Source organism: Sorex araneus, chromosome 5 (assembly GCF_027595985.1).
Source record: "Sorex araneus isolate mSorAra2 chromosome 5, mSorAra2.pri, whole genome shotgun sequence".
Classification (NCBI taxonomy): domain Eukaryota; kingdom Metazoa; phylum Chordata; class Mammalia; order Eulipotyphla; family Soricidae; genus Sorex; species Sorex araneus.
In genome coordinates this window covers 117707603-117724746 of record NC_073306.1, presented here as the reverse complement: position 1 = coordinate 117724746, position 17144 = coordinate 117707603, and the positions used below count along the sequence as shown (strand labels likewise).

Genomic DNA, 17144 nt, shown 5'->3' with positions numbered 1-17144 from the left:
GTATCTGGACCCCTAAGTCCACCAGGAATGATCCCTACACATAAAGCCAAGTCATAGGTAGCTTGGGGCCCGAGGGACAGTATAGTGGGGTAGGGCTGCACACCTCTGACTTGGCTTCCACCCCCAGGACCGTGTATGATCTCTGTACTTCCAGAGTGAGTCCTGAATACAGGCAGAGCCAAGAATGAACCCCGAGCCTGGGGTAGGGGATGAGGGGAGGGGACTGTAAAGCCTGATCCAGAGCTGCAGGAGATCAGATAATACATGCAGAACTCAAGTTGCTTGTCTTGCATGCCACCAAGTCCTGATTGTATCACTAGCACCAGATTAATTCCCCTAATCACTAGGGGATGGTCATGAACAAAAGCCAGCAATAGCTCTTGAGCAACACCTTGCTGTGGCCCTGAGCACTGCCCCCCGCCCCCCCAAAAAAAATGGTATCTGAGATCTGGATAGATAGTGCCAGAGTAAGGTGCTGCTTGCCTGCATGTGGCTGACCCCTGGCTCAATCAGCAACACTGCATGATTCCCCTGGGCCCTGGTTGGGGTCACTCTTGGCCAAAGACAGGTACAGCCCCTGAGCCCTGGGTGTGGCCCTAGTATCCCTCCCGCACCCCCCCCCCACACACACACAAAAGCCTGATGCAGTGATTTTACTGTGAAAGTGAACTTCACTTTCCCCAGCCCAAGGTTACTTGGCTCTATTTTTTGTTTTGGTTATGGGGGGGGGGGTGCGGGTATCACATCTGGCAATGCTCAGGGGTTCCTCCTGACTCTGCACTCAGGAATTACTCCTGCTGGTGCTGGGACCATATGGAATGCCAGGGATCGAACCTGGGTCTGCTGCGTGCAAGGCAGACGCCCTCCCTGCTGTACTGTGGCTCCAGATTTGGAAGATGTTTCTGGGCATTTGTAAAGGTTCACCAAGTTATTCTGGTGGGCCAATTCTGTCACTTCACAGTTCTAGGGATACTTGTGTTCCCTTGTGTGGCGCTCAGGATCTGATTTAGGAAGCCAGGGAGAGTTTCTGGGAGAGACAAGAGCTGAGCACTGCGGGCATTAGCTGGAGTAAGCAAAGATCACATCCCAAGCAGGGCCAGGTGCTCCCCTGCAGGCAGCCAAAGCAGGTTCAATCCATATGGACCCCTGAGTAATACCGGTGTGACCCCAAGTCCCTTCCCCTCCCCCCGGAAAAAAATAAGAAAGCAGAGGACCAAATGGGGAAGGAGGGCCCAGAGGATTTCGAGAAAGCTCGGTTGGGGGGGGGGGTGTTGCGCCGGGAGAGGCTTTAGGTACTGAAACTGGCCAGGACTCAGGCTGGATTTGCGAGGGACCCCAGTGGCCAAAAGGAGGGGGAGCGGGTGGCCGACCTCACAGATCCTCAGATGGGTCTTCCCCAAATGCCTGCCCGTGACCACCCACTTAGAGGTGCGGGTCATTTCGGGTGCTGTTACCCCGCCCGGAGTCGTGCCGGTCCGTGGAGCCCAGAAGGTGCAGGGACGTGCCGCGCGCCCCGGGCGGCCGCGGGGTGGGGGGCGAGGGCTACCCGGGACACAGACGCAGAGGACGGTGCGGGGCTCCAGAGGTCGGAGTTGGCGCCCCGCTTCCAGGCGGGGGCGGAGCGGGAGGCGCCGAGGCGAAGTTGCGGTCCTAGGACCCCCCGCCGGCGGCGCCCGGGAGGTGGGCGGAGCTGCGGGGCGGGGCCCCCGGCGCGCCGGCGCCAATGGGCCCGCGGGTCCCCTCCACGCCCTCCGCGTCCCCCCGAGCCCGCTGCGACGTCCGAGCGCGGGGCCGCGGCAGCAGCAGCAGCGGGCGGCGCCATGGCGTGTGCGGGGCTGCTCACCGTGTGCCTGCTCCGGCCGCCCGCGGCCCGCGCGCCCCCCGCGTCCCCCGTGCCCGCGGGCGCCGCCGGACACGCGCTCTTCCAGGACGTGAGTAGGGGCGCCGGGAGGGCGGCGGGGCTCCCCGCACCTGTGCGCCCGCCGCGCGCGCATCCTCTGTCTTTTCCCCACCCCACCCCGGGGAGACCCCTAGCCCCCATCCCTCTCCCGGGGTCTCAGATTCAGGACCCCAGCCCAGCCCTGCCGTGTCCGGGAAGCTGGTGGGCTCTCGCCCCGTGCTCCATCGCAGGAGCACGCCCTGCCCCTCCGGCGCCCAGGCTGGAAGCCTAAGGAGTCTGCGCACCCCACCCAGGGCTGGGGGTTCCAGGGCTGGGCAGGCTGGCACTGGGTGGTCTGGGCATCTCTCGCAGGGCAGCCCAGAGCCTCCACGGTTACCCTGGGGTGTCCAGGCCAGCCTTCAGCCGCCCGCCACAGCTCGCTCCCCTCCCCAGCATTTTCACCCCATCCTGATCCCCAGGTTCCTGCCCCCTGCCCACTGCCCCCAGTGACTCAGCACCTTACCCACTGTCCTGGCCGCAAGCAGCCGGACCTTGCCGCTCGCTGTCTTGGAAACAGTGGGTGAAGAGTTAGGGAATTCTGAGATCACCCATAGGCAAGGACCCTGGATGTGACCCCAGGTGTTCTCACAGCCCAGTGTCCCTTCTGTACCCCAAGTGCCTTCATCTGTGCCCGCAGCCCATGCAGGACAGGGGAGCTGGGGCAGACCTCGGAGTCAGACTGCCCCCCAACCTAGTCTGACTCCAGGGAAGTGGCATCAGGGTGGGGGCCTTTAAGGGGGTCTCACTGAAGCTTTCCCCCCAACTGCCTTGCTCAACCTGCTGTTCTCCCATTCTCTGCTGCTTTGGGGGACCTAGGGGTCTCCGGCGCCTGGATGAGGGGACGCCTTGGCTTGACTCTGCCCCTCTCTGCCCTCTGCGCTGTGCTTCTTCATAGCTATTTCTCTTTAACACGTCTCTCTGGCCACCCTTGCTTTCCGCCACCCTCTCCCCTCTGTGTATGTACACACACACACACATACACAGGTACACACAGGTACACACAGGCACATGCCTACCCAAGACTTTTATCCTCATAGGGAGCCCTGGTCTTGGAAGGGTTAACTCATTCTGCTCCCCCTCATGTTAACACGAAAGCGAGAACTCCAGAGGAGGCTTGTTGGGGTGTTCTGAACCCCCAGGGAAAGAGTGGGGCATGTGGGCCGTGGCCTCACGGTGGGTTCAGGATTCGGGTAAGGCTGGGTGCCCAAAACCCTTAGACTGCATCTTGGCTTTGTCCCCACCTCCAAGATAGGACCGTGCCAAGGGCTGATGTGCCAGCCAGGAGGGCTGGTGTGTGGGAGATGGGGTGCTGGGAGCCGGCCCTGCAGGAGAGGAGAGCAAACCCCGGGGCCTGCTGTGTGCCCTTCCTGTGCTGCCCACACAGGAAGGCTCCCGCGGACCTGAGCTGGGCGGGAGTGGGGGGGACCAGGGAGGAGGAAAGGCCACTGGAGGCAGGACACCAGTGGGGGGTCTTAGTGAGCTGGGTGAGAGTCTGGCCCCGGGTTCCACTCACGGCTCCCACCCATGCCCCTTTGTCCTCTAGGTTTTCCGCAGAGCGGACAAGAACGGTGAGTATGGGGGGGCGGGGAGGAGCGGGGACGGGATGATGGGGTGATCCTCACAGAAGCCCAGGGGCAGGCGGAGGCTTGGGGCACATTTCAGAGTGGAGAAGAACCGTGAGTCAGGAGACTCCATCAGGGCATCTTTCCTGGAGGAGAGTTTTGAGCCAAGGCTGGCCTGGTGGAGGGGCGGGAATGTGGGTTCGTGAGGCTGGAGGTGAGGGCTTGAGCCCAGGCAGTGGGACCTGGGCATGAGTCACCCTAGCCACCTACCAAAGAAAGCAGAGCCCAGGGAGGCAAAGGAGGTTGTCTGAGGGCCTTGAACCCAGTTCCACCTGGTTGCCCAGGGTTGGTTGCCCGGGATTGGTGAGGTTTGTGGGAAGGTCAGGCAACGTGGGGGAGTATGACCAGATGGGGTTTGGGTGGGGGTGCAGGGTCATAGGCTGACACCCGGCAGTGCTCAGGGTTTGCCCCTGTCTTGGGGGACCCTATGCGGTGCAGACAAGTGCCCTTTCCTCTACTATCTCTCTGGTCCTGATTCTTAGGGGTTTTGCGGGGTGCGGCAGCTTCCCACCTGCTTGATCATGTCAAGCAGTCATGATCGAGCCTTCCAATCACTGGAAGGCTTGGTCAGCATAAAGCTGGGCCCAAGTTCTCTGACCTGGGTCTGGGAATCCCTTGAAAAGGAAAGCAGGTGCCCCCGTGGCCTCACCTCCACCCGCGTCCCCGAGTCTTTCGTTTCAGTCTTTTGCGGCAGGAGGGGCCTCCACCCCTTGCCTTTCCCCTGGTCTCTCAGGTTGGAGGGAGAGCCTGAGCTCGTGTCCAGCTTGTTGCTGCCCTGGATGCCCTGTCCCACTTGCATTTCGAGTCCCGACTGAGGCGGCTCTGCCTTCTCCCGCCCTGGTCTCCCCCTCTTCCCCCCTCACCTGCCCGAGATGGCCAGACCAGTGCTCACAGCCTGTGACATGCCCCTGTGACGGGGAAGTCATTCCTCAGGAGCCAGCCTGGCACTTCATACAGAGCTGTCAACCCTTTGGAAGATCTCTGCCCCGCTGCGGCTTCTCTGGGAGCAGCCAGAGCGGGCCTGCAGCTACCCTCCTGCCAGGGCCCTGTGGGCAGGCACGGAGGGCAGAGACTGGGGCGTCCAAGCCCTTGCAAGTGGCGCCAGGGCGCTGCCATGACCTGGCTAGTTGCCAGGCCGTGCATTTGCTTCCCCACCCAACACATTTAACAAGTCCCTGCCCAGTGCTGCGTCCCTGGGGAGGCCGCGTGCTGAGCCCTGATGCCTTCTGCGTGCACCTCTCGGACCCTGTCTTGGGTTCCTGCAGCCAGACCCCCACCAGGTTCAGACCTCTGTTTCATCTAGGTGGGTGGCTGAGAGAGGCTGTCTGGGGACCTGGGCCCGGGGTCGGAGACACTGACTGCCTCCCTGCCCCTGTCCAGATGACGGGAAGCTCTCGTTTGAGGAATTCCAGAATTACTTTGCGGACGGGGTGCTCAGCCCCGGAGAGCTGCGGGAGCTGTTCAGTGGCATTGATGGGAAGCCCACCGAGTGAGTAGGAGTAAGGGGCTGGAGAGCCGCTCCCGGCCCGCTGTGTCCCCTGCTGCCTTGGGTTCCTTATGGAGGGGGCCTGGGCTCAGTGCCAATTTATTCCGCCCACCTTCCCGCTCCCTGTCTCCAGTCTTGCCCATCTCACTGCTTCCAGCTGGGACCCCGAAATAGCCAGGCCTGAGTCACCAGCCGTGGTTCAGCCCACAGGCCCCTCCCCATTCCCACTTCCTGCAGGGACCAGAGGCAGCTTGGGGACAGCTGGGCCGGCCTGCCTGCACCCATGGGTGCAGGTGTGTATGCACACACGCACGCACGCCTCGCCTCAGGCTCCCCTCCAGCGCAGGGCTGGGCTCGGGTTTCTTGCTCATCTCCAGACCTTCTCCATGGGGGCGCGAGCCTTCCAGCTGCCTCTTGGCTCCCCGTGTTTCTCGCGTCTGGCTCCTAGCAGACATCAGGGCCCCTTGTCCACCTCTGTCCTGCCGCTTGGGCTAGACCCCTACTGCTCCCACTCTGAAACTAGACACCCTGAATTCCTGCTCTTCAGGGCCTTGCTTAGGGAACCCTCTCCAGGAAGCCCTCCCTGGCTACCAAAGTCTTCCCTTGCCTTCTTCAGACTTCCCCAGCTCCCTAGGAGGGTCCATAGTTGTCTCCCCCTGCCTGAAATTCCCCTGGAGGCCGTGAGAGGGTTGAGTTCTTGCCTTTGGCCACGGTTTGTTGGGGCAGTGAGGTGCTGGCTCAGCCCCGGGCGGGGCGGGGAGCAGGGGCAGATTGGCTGCCAGTCCCGGTGCCTCGGGGCTGAAAGACCCCTTTCTTCCCTCTAGCAATTTGGAAACAGAGAAGCTGTGTGGTGAGTAGGCGGCAGGAACAGCCCTCCTGGGTGCCCTGGGAAGGCGGGCGAGTTCTGAGGGATGGGTTGGGGTGGCCTCGGAGTCTGAGGTCTGATTGGTTGCTGGAAAATTGGGGGACCGTGATGGGGAAGTGTTGGGGAACCCTTGCACCCCCTCTGCCGTAGACTACTTCTCAGAACACCTGGGGGTCTACCGGCCTGTGCTGGCCGCCCTGGAGTCACTGAATGGTGCTGTGCTCACGGCCATGGACGCCACCAAGCTGGTGAGTGGAGGGGTGAGGGCAGGGGGCGCACAGAGTGGGCAGGGGGGTCTGGCCTACCTGGGCACCTACCCAGTCACCGCTGAGACTGTGCCGCTCAAGGCTGGGTTCAGATCTTGGCTCTCCTACTTTCTGGCCTTTCATCTTGACCTGGGCCTCAGTTTCCTCTTCTGTAAATTGGGGATAACAAGCGCATCTACCTTCATCCATTTGTTGTATCCATTAAATAAGCACAAAGGTAGGGGTTTTTGTCTTTTACTGTCCTCAGCATCGAAACTGCCTGGCACACAGTAGGTGCTTAATCCAGGAAGCTGCTCCTGCTGGCGCTGTCATTGGCCAGGTCTGTTTGTGGAGTACCAAGGCCAGCAGCCAGCTGGGGCGGCCTGGGGATGGTGTGCTCCCACCTGTGCATCAGGGTGCAGCTTTGGGGCAGGCGGAGGACAGGCCCAGGTGCTCCCACATCTGTGCACTCACAGGGGCCTTTGGGTGGCGACTTCAAAAACCCCACAGTGGGTTTTTGATTTGCCTGATTGCGGTGCCAGCATCTAACTCGGGGCCTCTCACAGGCTGAGCTCGTCTGTCCCGGAGCTCGAGCCCTCGCTCTAGCCCACTGCTCTTAACGAGGAGGGGAAGGAGCACTGCCTGATGCCTCTCGAAAGGGGAAACTGAGGTCCTAGGCTTGTCAGTGAGCAGCACAGCACACAGCTGAGGAAGGGACGTTTCCTTCCCCTTTCGGCGGTTTTCATGTGGCATAGAGGAACTTGGGATAGGGTTGGCTTTTGGGGGTGGGGGGACCCAACAGTGCTCAGGGATCACTCCTGACAAGCTTAGGGCACCACATGTGATGCCAGAGAATCAAGCTTGGATAGGCCACATGCAAGGCAAATGCTGTACTATGGCTTTGTCCCCAGGAAGGGGTGGTCCTTTGGGCCTAGCCGAAAAGTGCGTCCAGTTGGTGCGGGATGCGGGGCTGGTATATAACAAGGACTTCCACACATGTGGCCTGGTTTCAAGTGAGGGGCATTGCCTGTCTTGTTGCCATGGAAACAGGGTCCTGGGTGGAGAGCTAAAGTGGCATTTTTCAACCCGGCACTAGTGAGAGGGTCATTAAAACGTCGGACAAAGTGGAGGTTCCAACTACCGTCTGGCCCTAGAAAGGGCAATGGGGGGACCATCATGACCACATACTCATGCCAGCTGCAGTCACTGGAGACTTTTATCCACACTCCTGGCCTGATGGAGCTGCAGCTGGGCTGCTGCTGCCCGCCTGGGGCCCCCTGCCCTGCCACCCCACACTTCACCAGTCTGCGCTCAGTTGAACACTTCGTGCACCAGCCTGGAGCCGCACTCCTGGTACATGGCCCGAGTCATCCAGTGGCATTGGAAGGAGTGCAACGAGGCCATCATGGAGCCCCCTGTCCACACAGCAGTGCCTCGCCGAGGGTCAGCCACCAGGCGTGGCTGCACTGTGTGGTCGCCGTGCTGCTGGAACTGGGCCTCCAGCTCTTTATGCAGGCGCTCGGCGAAGCCAGGGAAGAGTGTGGAGCCCCCGGCCAGCACCACGGTGTTGGCCAGCCGCCCCCGCAGCGTGGTGGGCACCTTCTGCAGGGCCTGGAAGGCCAGCGTGGGCAATCCTGGCCCAGACTGGCCCAGCAAACCCGGCTGGAAGATGGGTTCCGGGCAGCGGAAGCGTTCGCTGCTGAGGCAGACCGGATACCCGCTGGCTAAGCAGAAACTGGCCGGGTGTTGGCGGTCAGGGTCCCGGAGGTCACGTTCAAAATCCTGTGAGACATAGCAGCAGTGCTTCTTGAGCTGGGTGATGGCTTTGCGGGACAAACCCCGCAAAGGCAGATCAGGACTCGCAGCCACCAGCAGGTCGCGCAGGTAGCGCGACAGGGCGCTGCCAGCCACGTTCATCCTGAAGGTGGCCTCGAGCCAGGAGTGGCCGGCATAGACGGGCGTGGCGTGGCACACGCCGGCGCCCGCCTCCACGGCCAGCCCGGAGAGCACGCCGGTGGAGCAGAGCGCCAGCAGGGCGGTGCTGGCCATGTGGCATGCGGGCACCGCCAGGGCCTCGAACAGCAGCTCGGCCACCCGCTCGCGGCCCGAGGGTGGCGCCGTCGGGGAGTTGCTCACCAGCACGGGCCACTGCTCGGGCAGCACCCGCAGGCCGCCCAGCAGCAGGCGCTCCCACAGGCCCTCCAGCGCCTCCCAGTTGACCACCACGCCGTGCTTAATGGGATGCGCGCGCACCGCGCCGTCCGCCAGCGCGCAGCCCTCCCGGGACAGCGCGGGCCGGTCCCCGCGGGGCACCAGGCTGGCGCTCTTCAGCACCAGGCGCGGCTGGGCCTCCCCGGCGAAGCCTGCCTTCACGAAGCCCGAGCCTTGGTCCACCACCACGGCCACGCGACCCAGGGAGGGCAGCCGGCGGGCCCGGCGGGGCCCCCGCACAGACGCCAGCTTCGGGCCGCGCCTCGCTCGGGCCCCCGGCGGCGGCCCCCGCGCTCCCGCTGCGGCGAGGTCGCTGCTCCCCCGGGCCGGAGGACCACGGCGCGGCTCCAGGCTGTCCCCGCGCCCGGACGCTCCTGTCTCGGTACCGGAGTGGGGGGCGGCCGTTTCCCTGCTGGTCTCCGCCCCCAGGCCCGAGACCCCGCCTTCTGGGCCAGGGCTGGCGCGGCTCCCGCTGCTGTCCCGCGGCTGCAGCCTTGGCGCGGGTGGTGGGTGGCCCGGCTGGGTCAAGTCCTTGGTCTTGAGCAGCCGCCGGGCGGGAGCCGCAGATCTCTGGAAGTGAAGGGACGTGGGGTGACACTCAACGGGAACGTAAGCGTTTCCTGGGGGCCCAGGAGCTCAGCCCAGCCTTTGGGGCCCTGGCCAAGTCTGGGCAACTCTCACCTGAGCTTCGCAGAAGCCGGGGAGGTAGTTCCTGGTTGTGAGGTTCCAGAGGGGGGAAAAGGAAGGAAAAGAACTTCCGCTGAGTTCATTGTGACCTCAGTTCTCTGCACGCCGCTGCGCTGCCCCAGCCCCTCCCCCCTTCCCGTGTGTGTGGTGTCACACACACACACACACACACACACACACACACACACACACACACACACACACACACACACACACCCCTCTCAGAGTAACCGGTGCTGATTCCCCCCCAAACCACTTGGCATACCCATGGGGGGGCCAGTCCTGTGGGCTGCTGCTAGCCCACAAGGGGGTCTCTGGATAGGGCCTTAGATTTCTGCATCTGGTTGGGGCCTGTTTTTTCTTTCCTAAGAGCTCAGGATTTGCATGTCAAAGGGATATGGTCTTCTCATCTTCCGGCTCCTTTAGGGATGTTCATCTCTTCCTCTTTTTCTGGTCCCATCAGCTGGGGCGACCTGTGACCGCTTTCAGGGGCTCACCTGACTGCAGCCCTGAGCAAGTACAAATCTCAGCGAGCTCTGGGGGCAGGTTTTCTCCCCCAAAAGTACTAGTGATCCTGGCATGGAGGGAAGCAGCCTCTTGTCTCTGCGGAATTTTTAGGATCATGTTGATTTCTAGAGAAGGACCCTTCCCGAGTGAGGAGCTGGTCAGAGGACCTTGTGAAGGAAGGGCAAGGGGACCTGGGTCCGGCGCGGGGGCAGGAACAGACTGGAAACTGGGCTCACTGCAGGGCCGGGGCGCCCAGGGTGGCCGCTGTCTGCATGGCTCTCATCCTTCTGATGACTTGCCCTACCAGCCTGTGTCTTCTTATGAGGAAAACAGTCTCGTCCAGTCTCTGTGCCCAGAAAGGCTAGGAGGACCAGCTGGGGCCTCTTGAGTTTGGCCAGACAGCTTGGCCTCACGAGGAACGTGGCTCGTCTGACCAGGTAGATGTGGGGGAGCGGCAGATCGCCCCACGGTTCGGGGAGGGGGGGTGCCAGTGCTCTGGGGAGATGCTCTTCAGCAATGCAGAAGGGCCGTTGCTTGGGGCATTGAGGAAGGTGCTCGTTCAGGTCAGTGAGTGGAGAGCGAGACCCAGAAGGAGCCTGCTGAGACGGGTCAGCCTGCCAACGGCAGGCCACAGGCTCCGAGCCCCAGCCGGCTGGAGAGCCTGAAGTTGGTTTGGGCCCACAGCAGGGTGGGGGGGACTAGCAGGGGGTCCTACCCACAGAGGGGACTGGACTCCAGAGTGGGTGGACTGCCGGGGAGGAGGAGCCGCTGACTGGAGACCATGGGTGGCTGGATGGTCTGTGACTGGGCGCTGGGGGCTCAGAGATGCCAGGGCTCTGCCCGAAGTAGGGCCCCCTTTGATGGCGGCCAAGCCTGGGTTTGCGCAAGCTCACTGCTCCTGGGCCTGGGAGCTGGCGGGCCCGGGAGGGACAGGCGTGTGGATGCCTGAAAGCAGCCCCTCCCTTTGGGCAGGGCGCCCCCTCCCCCGGTGCACATTCACAAGGCAGGCTCCGGGCCTCAGTTTCCCCTTACCGTGGCTCCCCCGCAGCGGACGGAGCGAGCCGGCGGCCGGGTTGCTCTGCGCAATTTATTCTCTTTATTGGCCCGAAGCCGCGGGCGCGCCGGGAGCTCGTGCCCGGTCAGCGGGAGCCGCCGGCGGCGGGCTGGGCATCGGCTCCGCCCCCCGCGCCGGGCCCGCCCTCCGCGCCGCGCGCCTGCCCCTGCCTCCGCGCGTCCAGCAGCAGCAGCCAGATCAGGAACATCTTCATCTTGCGCGCGTGGGCGCTCTCGCGTCGCTGGCCCGCGTCGCCGGCTCCGTGCTGCACGGGCGCCGCCGCGCGGGAGCCCTCGGGGGAGTCCTCCGCGCCCGCCCCCGGCCTCCCGGCCTGCGAGCTGGGGCCGGCCGCCGCCTGCTGCCGCCGGGCCCCGGAGAAGACCACGATCTTGATCTGGGGGGGGCGAGAGGAGGGCGGCCAGGGCGTGAGGGCCAGTGCGCCGCCCGCCCCTTGGGTACCCTCGCCCAGGGCGCTGTCGCTTCTGCACTCCCGCTGCCCTCCCTTGCCCAGTGGGGTCCCCACCCCGGACCTTTCGCCGCCGTGGGAGACCCTACTGGCAACACCATATCCCCAGCAGGCTACCAGTCTGAGAACTTACTCCATTCGCCTTTAGGGGTTCCCGGCTTTGCTGAGACCCTCACCCACCCCGGCACTGCTCAAGACCTCTGAGGACTTGAAGAGGGAAAAGGATTAAGTCTGGAGCTAGGAAGGGGAACATGGGAACCCCCTGTACCTTAGCTCTGTGGTGCCCACTAGCCTGTCTATCCTCCCCCTCTCCCCCCAATGCCCACCTGTCTTGTCTGGGTTCCCTGGCCTTTGCCTGCCTGTTGACCCTTGGCACCCACCCGCCTGTGGCTGGACTGTTTCCTCCGGGCCTTGTCCATGAAGGGTCGACTCTCCCCGCCGGGCTGCCCGGGCATCCTGACCCTGGACAGGAACTGCTGTTTCCTGTGGCAGGGCTGGTCACCCGGTGCCCAGACTGCTGCTGCCTTGCCTGCGGGCCTTTCTGGGCCCCTTTGTTATCTCACGCAGGGCCTCACCATCTCCAGGCTCCACCCCTCCCAGAACCACAGGCTGATCTGGATTGTCACCTCTGTGACCTCTGACCTTGGGTCCTTAGTTGTGGAAGTGGGCTGTTGATCATATGTGAGGCCGTGTTGGTAAGGTGCTTAGGGGTGAGTGGAGAGGAATTTCTGTGTCCTGGACTTGAATTCTGACTTGAATACCAAATCATTGGTTGGCCCTGGCTGAAGCGATCAGGAGCCCGTGGCCTCTGTGTTTTCAGCTGCAAAGTGGTGTCAGTAGAGTCTGGGAGGTGGCTCATGGGCTGAGCATGTGCTCTGTATGCAGCGGGTCCGAGTGTGATCCCCTGAGCACCGCCAGGGGCAAACCCTGAGCAATGTGCTGGGAACAGCCCCTCAGCTCCCTCTGGTCTTATTAAAACAAATTGGGAAAATGAGGCCCATTGGGGAAAATACTACATAGTGGGTAGGGCATCTGTCTTGCATGCAGTTAGCCTGGGTTTGATCCCCGACATCCCATCTGGTCCCCTAATCCCCAGCAGCAGTGATCCCTGAGTGCAGAGCCAGGAGTAACCCCTCTGTACCGCTGGGTGTGACCCACAACAAAAACCAAACAACCAAAGGGTCAATGATGGTTCTTGTGAATGGCTCTAAGGATGAAATGAAATTCTCTGTGGGCCCGGTACTGAATGGGTGGGCTTCTTTGACTAAAAGTCAATTGCAGCCAGTCTTGGAGGGGGAAAGGGCACACCCGGCTTGGCTCAGGGTTTACTTCTGGTTCTGTGCTCAGGAATCACGCCTGGCAGGGTTTGGAGAACCATATGGATGGGCAGGAATGAAACTAGGATCTGCTGTGTGCGAGACAAGTTCCATACATGCGCTCGAGCTGGTTCCACACATGCATTGTCTCTGGTCAATCATCTTAAGCCCGCAAAAGGATTTGGTGACAGCATTTCAGGGGGATTTCCCAACTGGGAGCCAATGGCTCCCAGTGGGTCATCGGGATATTCTAAAGGGCCACACGTGAAAATCACGCTAACTAGGGGGAAGGGCATGGCATGAGACTAGCGGGCCAGCCGGTTGAACCATGGGGCCACCGGAAAGTTAACAGAACTGGGAAAAGGTCAAGAAACACCACCAGGAAGTGTGCTGGGCTGAGACAGTGAGGGCCCCACTTCACCTCTGTCCCTGGGCCCAGCTCAACCTCGCCAGGAGGGCGTGATGGCTGAGCCCAGTGGTCCAGTGGTCCAGCCCTTTAGGGCCTCGAGAGGGGGCTCAGGGCCCTGGACCCGGACTCTCAGGATTCCCATCCTGGACTGGGCGAGGGCGGGGGTGGGGGGTTGTGCGATGGGGATGGGGGAGAACGAGGAGAGTCTCAGGGGATCTATGTCTTCTGGATGAACAAATGCGCAGGTCTGTCAGCGTTCTACTTGAAAATATAACTCTTAGACATTTTTCGCTGGCGCCTCTCAGCAGCTCTGTGAGATAACTGTTTCTATCCCTATTTTTCAGATTATGATTTACATTTTTGTTTGTTTTTGGACCACACTCCGGGAGTACTTGAGGGCTAACTGTGGCTTGACCTTTGGGGTAGGGATCATTTTCAGCAGTGCTTGCAGGGGCTGAAGGTTCTGGGGTGAAAGCCGGTTTTGCAAAGCGTGCAGAGCACAGGCTCCAGCCCTGTGAGCCGTTGCCCAGCTCTGTGACAGTCAAACCTAGGGCCCCGCATATGATGAAGAAACTGAGGCACAGGGAGGGGAAGGGAGTTACTTGGGGAGCCTTTAAGTATCCCAAGAAGCTCAGGGCTTGGAATATCGCCAGCTCCCCGGCTCTGCCCACCTTGAGGGGCTGCACGGAGGTGGTGGGTGCAGGGACAGTGGCTGGCTCTCCTGTGTCTGCATCCCCCAGTACAAGGGGCTTAGATCCTGCTGGTGGCACCGATGAATGAATGAAGGGGTGCAAGCACAGTCTGTGGTGTGCTGGTGATACAGGGACACATCACACCTTTGCTCGCCTTGTGTCAAAACTGGCCTTTCCATGCCCTGAGACCTGCACCCTCTTCGTGGGCCCCCTTTCCCGATCAAGCTGTGTTTGAGGCCTGGCTAGCTGGAGGTGGGGTCCCGACTGGGAAGGAGCCTGGAGGTCCCAGAGAAGGACATTCTTCCGGTGAATCCTCGGGCTTCCCTGAGGGAGGCGGGCCCGACACGAAAGGGATGGCACCTGCTCCCCCATGGGCACGCTCCAGGGGACTTGCAGCAGCTGAGCGACTGCCTAGTCAGAAGCATGTCTGGGGGGAAGGAGAGGAGTGCTGTGGGTAAGACACTTGCTTTGCACGCAGCTGACCCGGGTCTCATCCCTGGCATCCTGGCACCACCAGGAATAATTTCTGAGCACAGAGCCAGGAGTAATCCCTGAGTGCAGTCGGGTGTGGCCCTAAACCAAACCACCACCACCAACAACAACAAAAAAATCCATAAAAAAAAACACACAGAAACATGTCTGGTGCGAAAGGGTGGGCTGGTAGTCCAGAGGGAAGGGTATTTTGCCTTGCATGTGGCTGCTCTGGGTTTATCTCCAGCATCCCATAGGGTCCCCAGAGCCCACCAGGAGAGATCCCGGAGCACAGTCAGGAGTAAACCCTGAGCACCACTGTGTGGGGCCCAAAAACTGCCAAATTGAAAAAGGACATGTTCGAGGGCGAGAGCTGGTGACCCGGTTCTCTGCCCCCCAGGAGTATGAACGAGCCTCCAAAGTTGACCAGTTTGTGACGCGCTTCCTCCTGCGGGAGACGGTGAGCCAGCTGCAGGCTCTGCAGAGCTCGCTGGAGGGGGCCGCCGAGACCCTGGAGGCCCAGGCCCAGGCCCCCAGGTAGGGAACCTGCATTCCTGTCCTGTGGCTGGGGGTAGGGGGGCATGGAAGACGGACAGTGGGCTGGAGAGAGTGGCTGGATTGGCGGCTGCCCGGTCTCCGTGTCCCAGCCTGGGCCTGGGGTGGAGGCAGTCTGATCCTCGCTTCCCTTAGGTCTGAGGAAGAGACGGTGGCGTGGCAGAGCCGGCCCCGCGGCAGCCGGAGGGCAGGGCGCAGGGCCCTGCAGAGCGCCAGTTGGTCCCCGAGTGGGTCTGGCTCCTGTGACACAGGTGTGGCTTTGAAGGGGTGCGGGGAAGGGTGGGCTGGGCTGGGGAGGGCCTGGGTCATCTCCCAGAGTTCATAGGGGCCTGGTTTATTCTAAGAGGTTGGAGGGGTCCATGCCTCCCTCCGACCCCCATCCCAACCCTAGGGCAGAGCTTAGAAGCCGAGAGGCAGTGGCGGCTCCAGATCAACCGCCTCCAGGAGCTCATCGACCAGCTGGAGTGCAAGGTGAGTGGGCAGAGGCCGCCCGGCAGGGCCGTCCTGGGACGCGCCTTCTCAGGCCTATGCTTGTGTCCTCCCAGGCCCCCCGGCTGGAGCCCCTGCACGAGGAGGAGCACCCCAAGGGCCCTGACTCAGTGAGTTCGCAAGCTCTGGGCTTGGTGGCTGGAAGCTGGCGGGGTTGAGGGCGGGTGCTGGGCCCTTAATGTGGGAGAGGGGCAGGAGACTAGCCCCTTGGTGGCGGGAGCTGAGCCTGGACTGAGGGGTCCTGGGCCCCATCGCAGGGGGCGCCTCTTGGCTGCAAGTTGAAAAGGGCGGGTGGCTCCTCCCGGCTCCCTCTGCCCGCGCCCACCCAGCCTCCTCCCTCGCCAGCACATTCTTGTGGCCCAGAGGCAGGTGCAGGTGGCGGAGGCGGCCCTGCAGGACTTCCACCGCGCGCTGAGCTGCTACATGGACTTCACGGGCGCCCAGAGCCGCTGCCTGCAGTGAGTGTCCTCCCGGCCGGCTCAGCATGGCGGGGGGAGAGCTGGGCACCCCAGGCCAGGGTGTCCATCAGATGCTGCTGGGGGGGGGGAGGTGGGCAGCGGGGTCCTGTCCCGTCCTGGCCATCTCCTTGGCCCCGCAGTGTGTCGGCCCAGAGGATGTCAGAGAATGCCTCCTTCGCTTTGTACGAGTTCTGGCAGGATGAGGCCTCCTGGAGAAGGTAGGTGACACGGGCCCTGGGAAACTGAGTGTGTCAGGTGCCCAGGTGTCGCTGTCACCTCAGAAGAGTCGCCTAAGCCCTCTGAGCCCCCGTCACCTCCTTTCCCAGTGCCAGGTCTGTGGGAGATGCTCGTGGCAGAACTGCCCCCTGCTCCCAGGAACCTGGGTCCCTTCGTGTGATTTTACAGCTTCCGCAAAATGGCCCCGGCTCCCCAGGGGGTGGGTGGGAAGTGGGGAGCTCTGAGCCGTGGGCCTGGCTGCAGCCTCGCTGACTCCCCGGCGCCGCAGGCACCAGCAGTCGGCCTGCAGCAAGGCCTTCCAGCGCATCCTCATCGACCACCTGCGGGCCCCGGACACCCTCACCACTGTGTTCTTCCCAGGTGCGCTGTGCCCCCAGCCCCGGCAGCTTGAGACCTGGGGAGACAAAGGCCCCTGAGTATCTCTGACCCCCAACCTCTGACCCCCAGCCTCCTGGTGGATCATGAATAATAACTGAGCCTGACCTGTCTAAGCCAAGGACCCTGGGCCCCTCCTGCCTCCTCTGAAGCTTCTGGACTGGTCCCCTTGGCACTGACCACGGGCAGTGGCTGCCTCTGAGCCCCAGGCTGACCCTCAGAGACAGGGCAGACACCGCAGAGAGTGTCGGCAGGGCTGTGGAGCTGCTTGCCGTCTGTTTCTTTATCCGTATTGTTCGACGTGTGTGTGTGTGTGTGTGTGTGTGTGTGTGTGTGTGTGTGTGTCTTTGGCCTCTGAGCCCTCTGGCCTCTGCCTGGTTCTGGATCCTGGTGTCCTTGGCCTGCTGCGTGACCCCTGGCAGGCCCCTTCCCCATCTGTGAGTGCCCTGCGCCCCTTCTGCTGTCTCGAGGCCAGGCTTCTGCTCTTTCCCAATCAAAAGCAGAGGGAGGGCTGATGCTCAGGGACGCCCCCTCCCCCAACCTCAAGCCTGGAGGCTGGGCCGGGTCTGTCTGCTGTGAGGGGTAAGGATCCTGTCTCCTGGCCCTCCCAGACCTGCAGGCTCCGCATACTCAGAGCACCCAGGATGCAGCCAAGAGCACTGGTGGATCCTGGGTTGGTTTGCATGTAATTTGCATAACATTTGCATGTCCATGCCCACCCATACTCAGGGCACTGTGGGGACGCTTCAAGGTGACCGTGCCAAGTAGCAATAATTTGGGCCCAGAGTCACCTGCTGCTCCCAAATACCTCCTCACCCAGAGACAATAAAGGTAGTGGTCACCTCGAGTGTTGTGTCCTCTCTCTGGTCACAGGACAGGCTTGGGGGAGCGCACTAGGCACTCCCCTGCCTGGGAACCTTCCCTCAGGTCACACAGCTTTCTGCCTGGCTTCCTCGATCAGGGGCCTCACGCTCCCCACTCTTGCTCTGGGGTCCTGCCTGGGAAAGGGGAGTAGATCTGGTTCCGACTTTCAACGTCCCCAAAGCCACTGGATGTCCTA

At 62.2% G+C, this 17144-nt stretch overlaps 2 protein-coding genes across 3 annotated transcripts; one reads left to right on the top strand and one right to left on the bottom strand.

Moving 5' to 3' along the window:
* The first annotated feature begins 1719 nt into the window (after nucleotides 1-1719).
* Nucleotides 1720-16931, top strand: NECAB3 (N-terminal EF-hand calcium binding protein 3). Of its 2 annotated transcripts, none has more exons than XM_055140263.1 (13): nucleotides 1720-1931; nucleotides 3483-3507; nucleotides 4942-5050; nucleotides 5872-5897; nucleotides 6063-6160; nucleotides 14371-14507; nucleotides 14661-14776; nucleotides 14917-14996; nucleotides 15071-15124; nucleotides 15378-15472; nucleotides 15613-15690; nucleotides 15978-16069; nucleotides 16157-16931. In XM_055140263.1, the coding sequence occupies exons 1-13, from the start codon at nucleotides 1821-1823 to the stop codon at nucleotides 16183-16185; spliced, it is 1050 nt and encodes a 349-aa protein (XP_054996238.1). In that variant the 5' UTR covers nucleotides 1720-1820; the 3' UTR covers nucleotides 16186-16931. The 2 variants fall into 2 exon arrangements, with proteins under 2 accessions (XP_054996238.1, XP_054996237.1); XM_055140262.1 differs by having other exon boundaries at nucleotides 1723-1931; nucleotides 15360-15472.
* On the bottom strand, nucleotides 6279-9324 carry ACTL10 (actin like 10). The gene is made up of 2 exons (XM_055138221.1): nucleotides 9321-9324; nucleotides 6279-8988 (listed from the first exon to the last, which is right to left on the bottom strand). The coding sequence occupies exons 1-2, from the start codon at nucleotides 9322-9324 to the stop codon at nucleotides 7469-7471; spliced, it is 1524 nt and encodes a 507-aa protein (XP_054994196.1). The 3' UTR covers nucleotides 6279-7468.
* Nucleotides 16932-17144: the final 213 nt, after the last annotated feature.

Excerpts from the sequence above, each read along its gene's own strand:
- NECAB3 (XM_055140262.1), top strand. The coding sequence starts at position 1,821 with ATGGCGTGTGCGGGGCTGCTCACCGTGTGCCTGCTCCGGCCGCCCGCG. Across the intron at positions 5,051-5,871 it reads ATTGATGGGAAGCCCACCGA|CAATTTGGAAACAGAGAAGC; the intron begins GTGAGTAGGAGT and ends TCTTCCCTCTAG. Across the intron at positions 16,070-16,156 it reads CACCACTGTGTTCTTCCCAG|CCTCCTGGTGGATCATGAAT; the intron begins GTGCGCTGTGCC and ends TCTGACCCCCAG.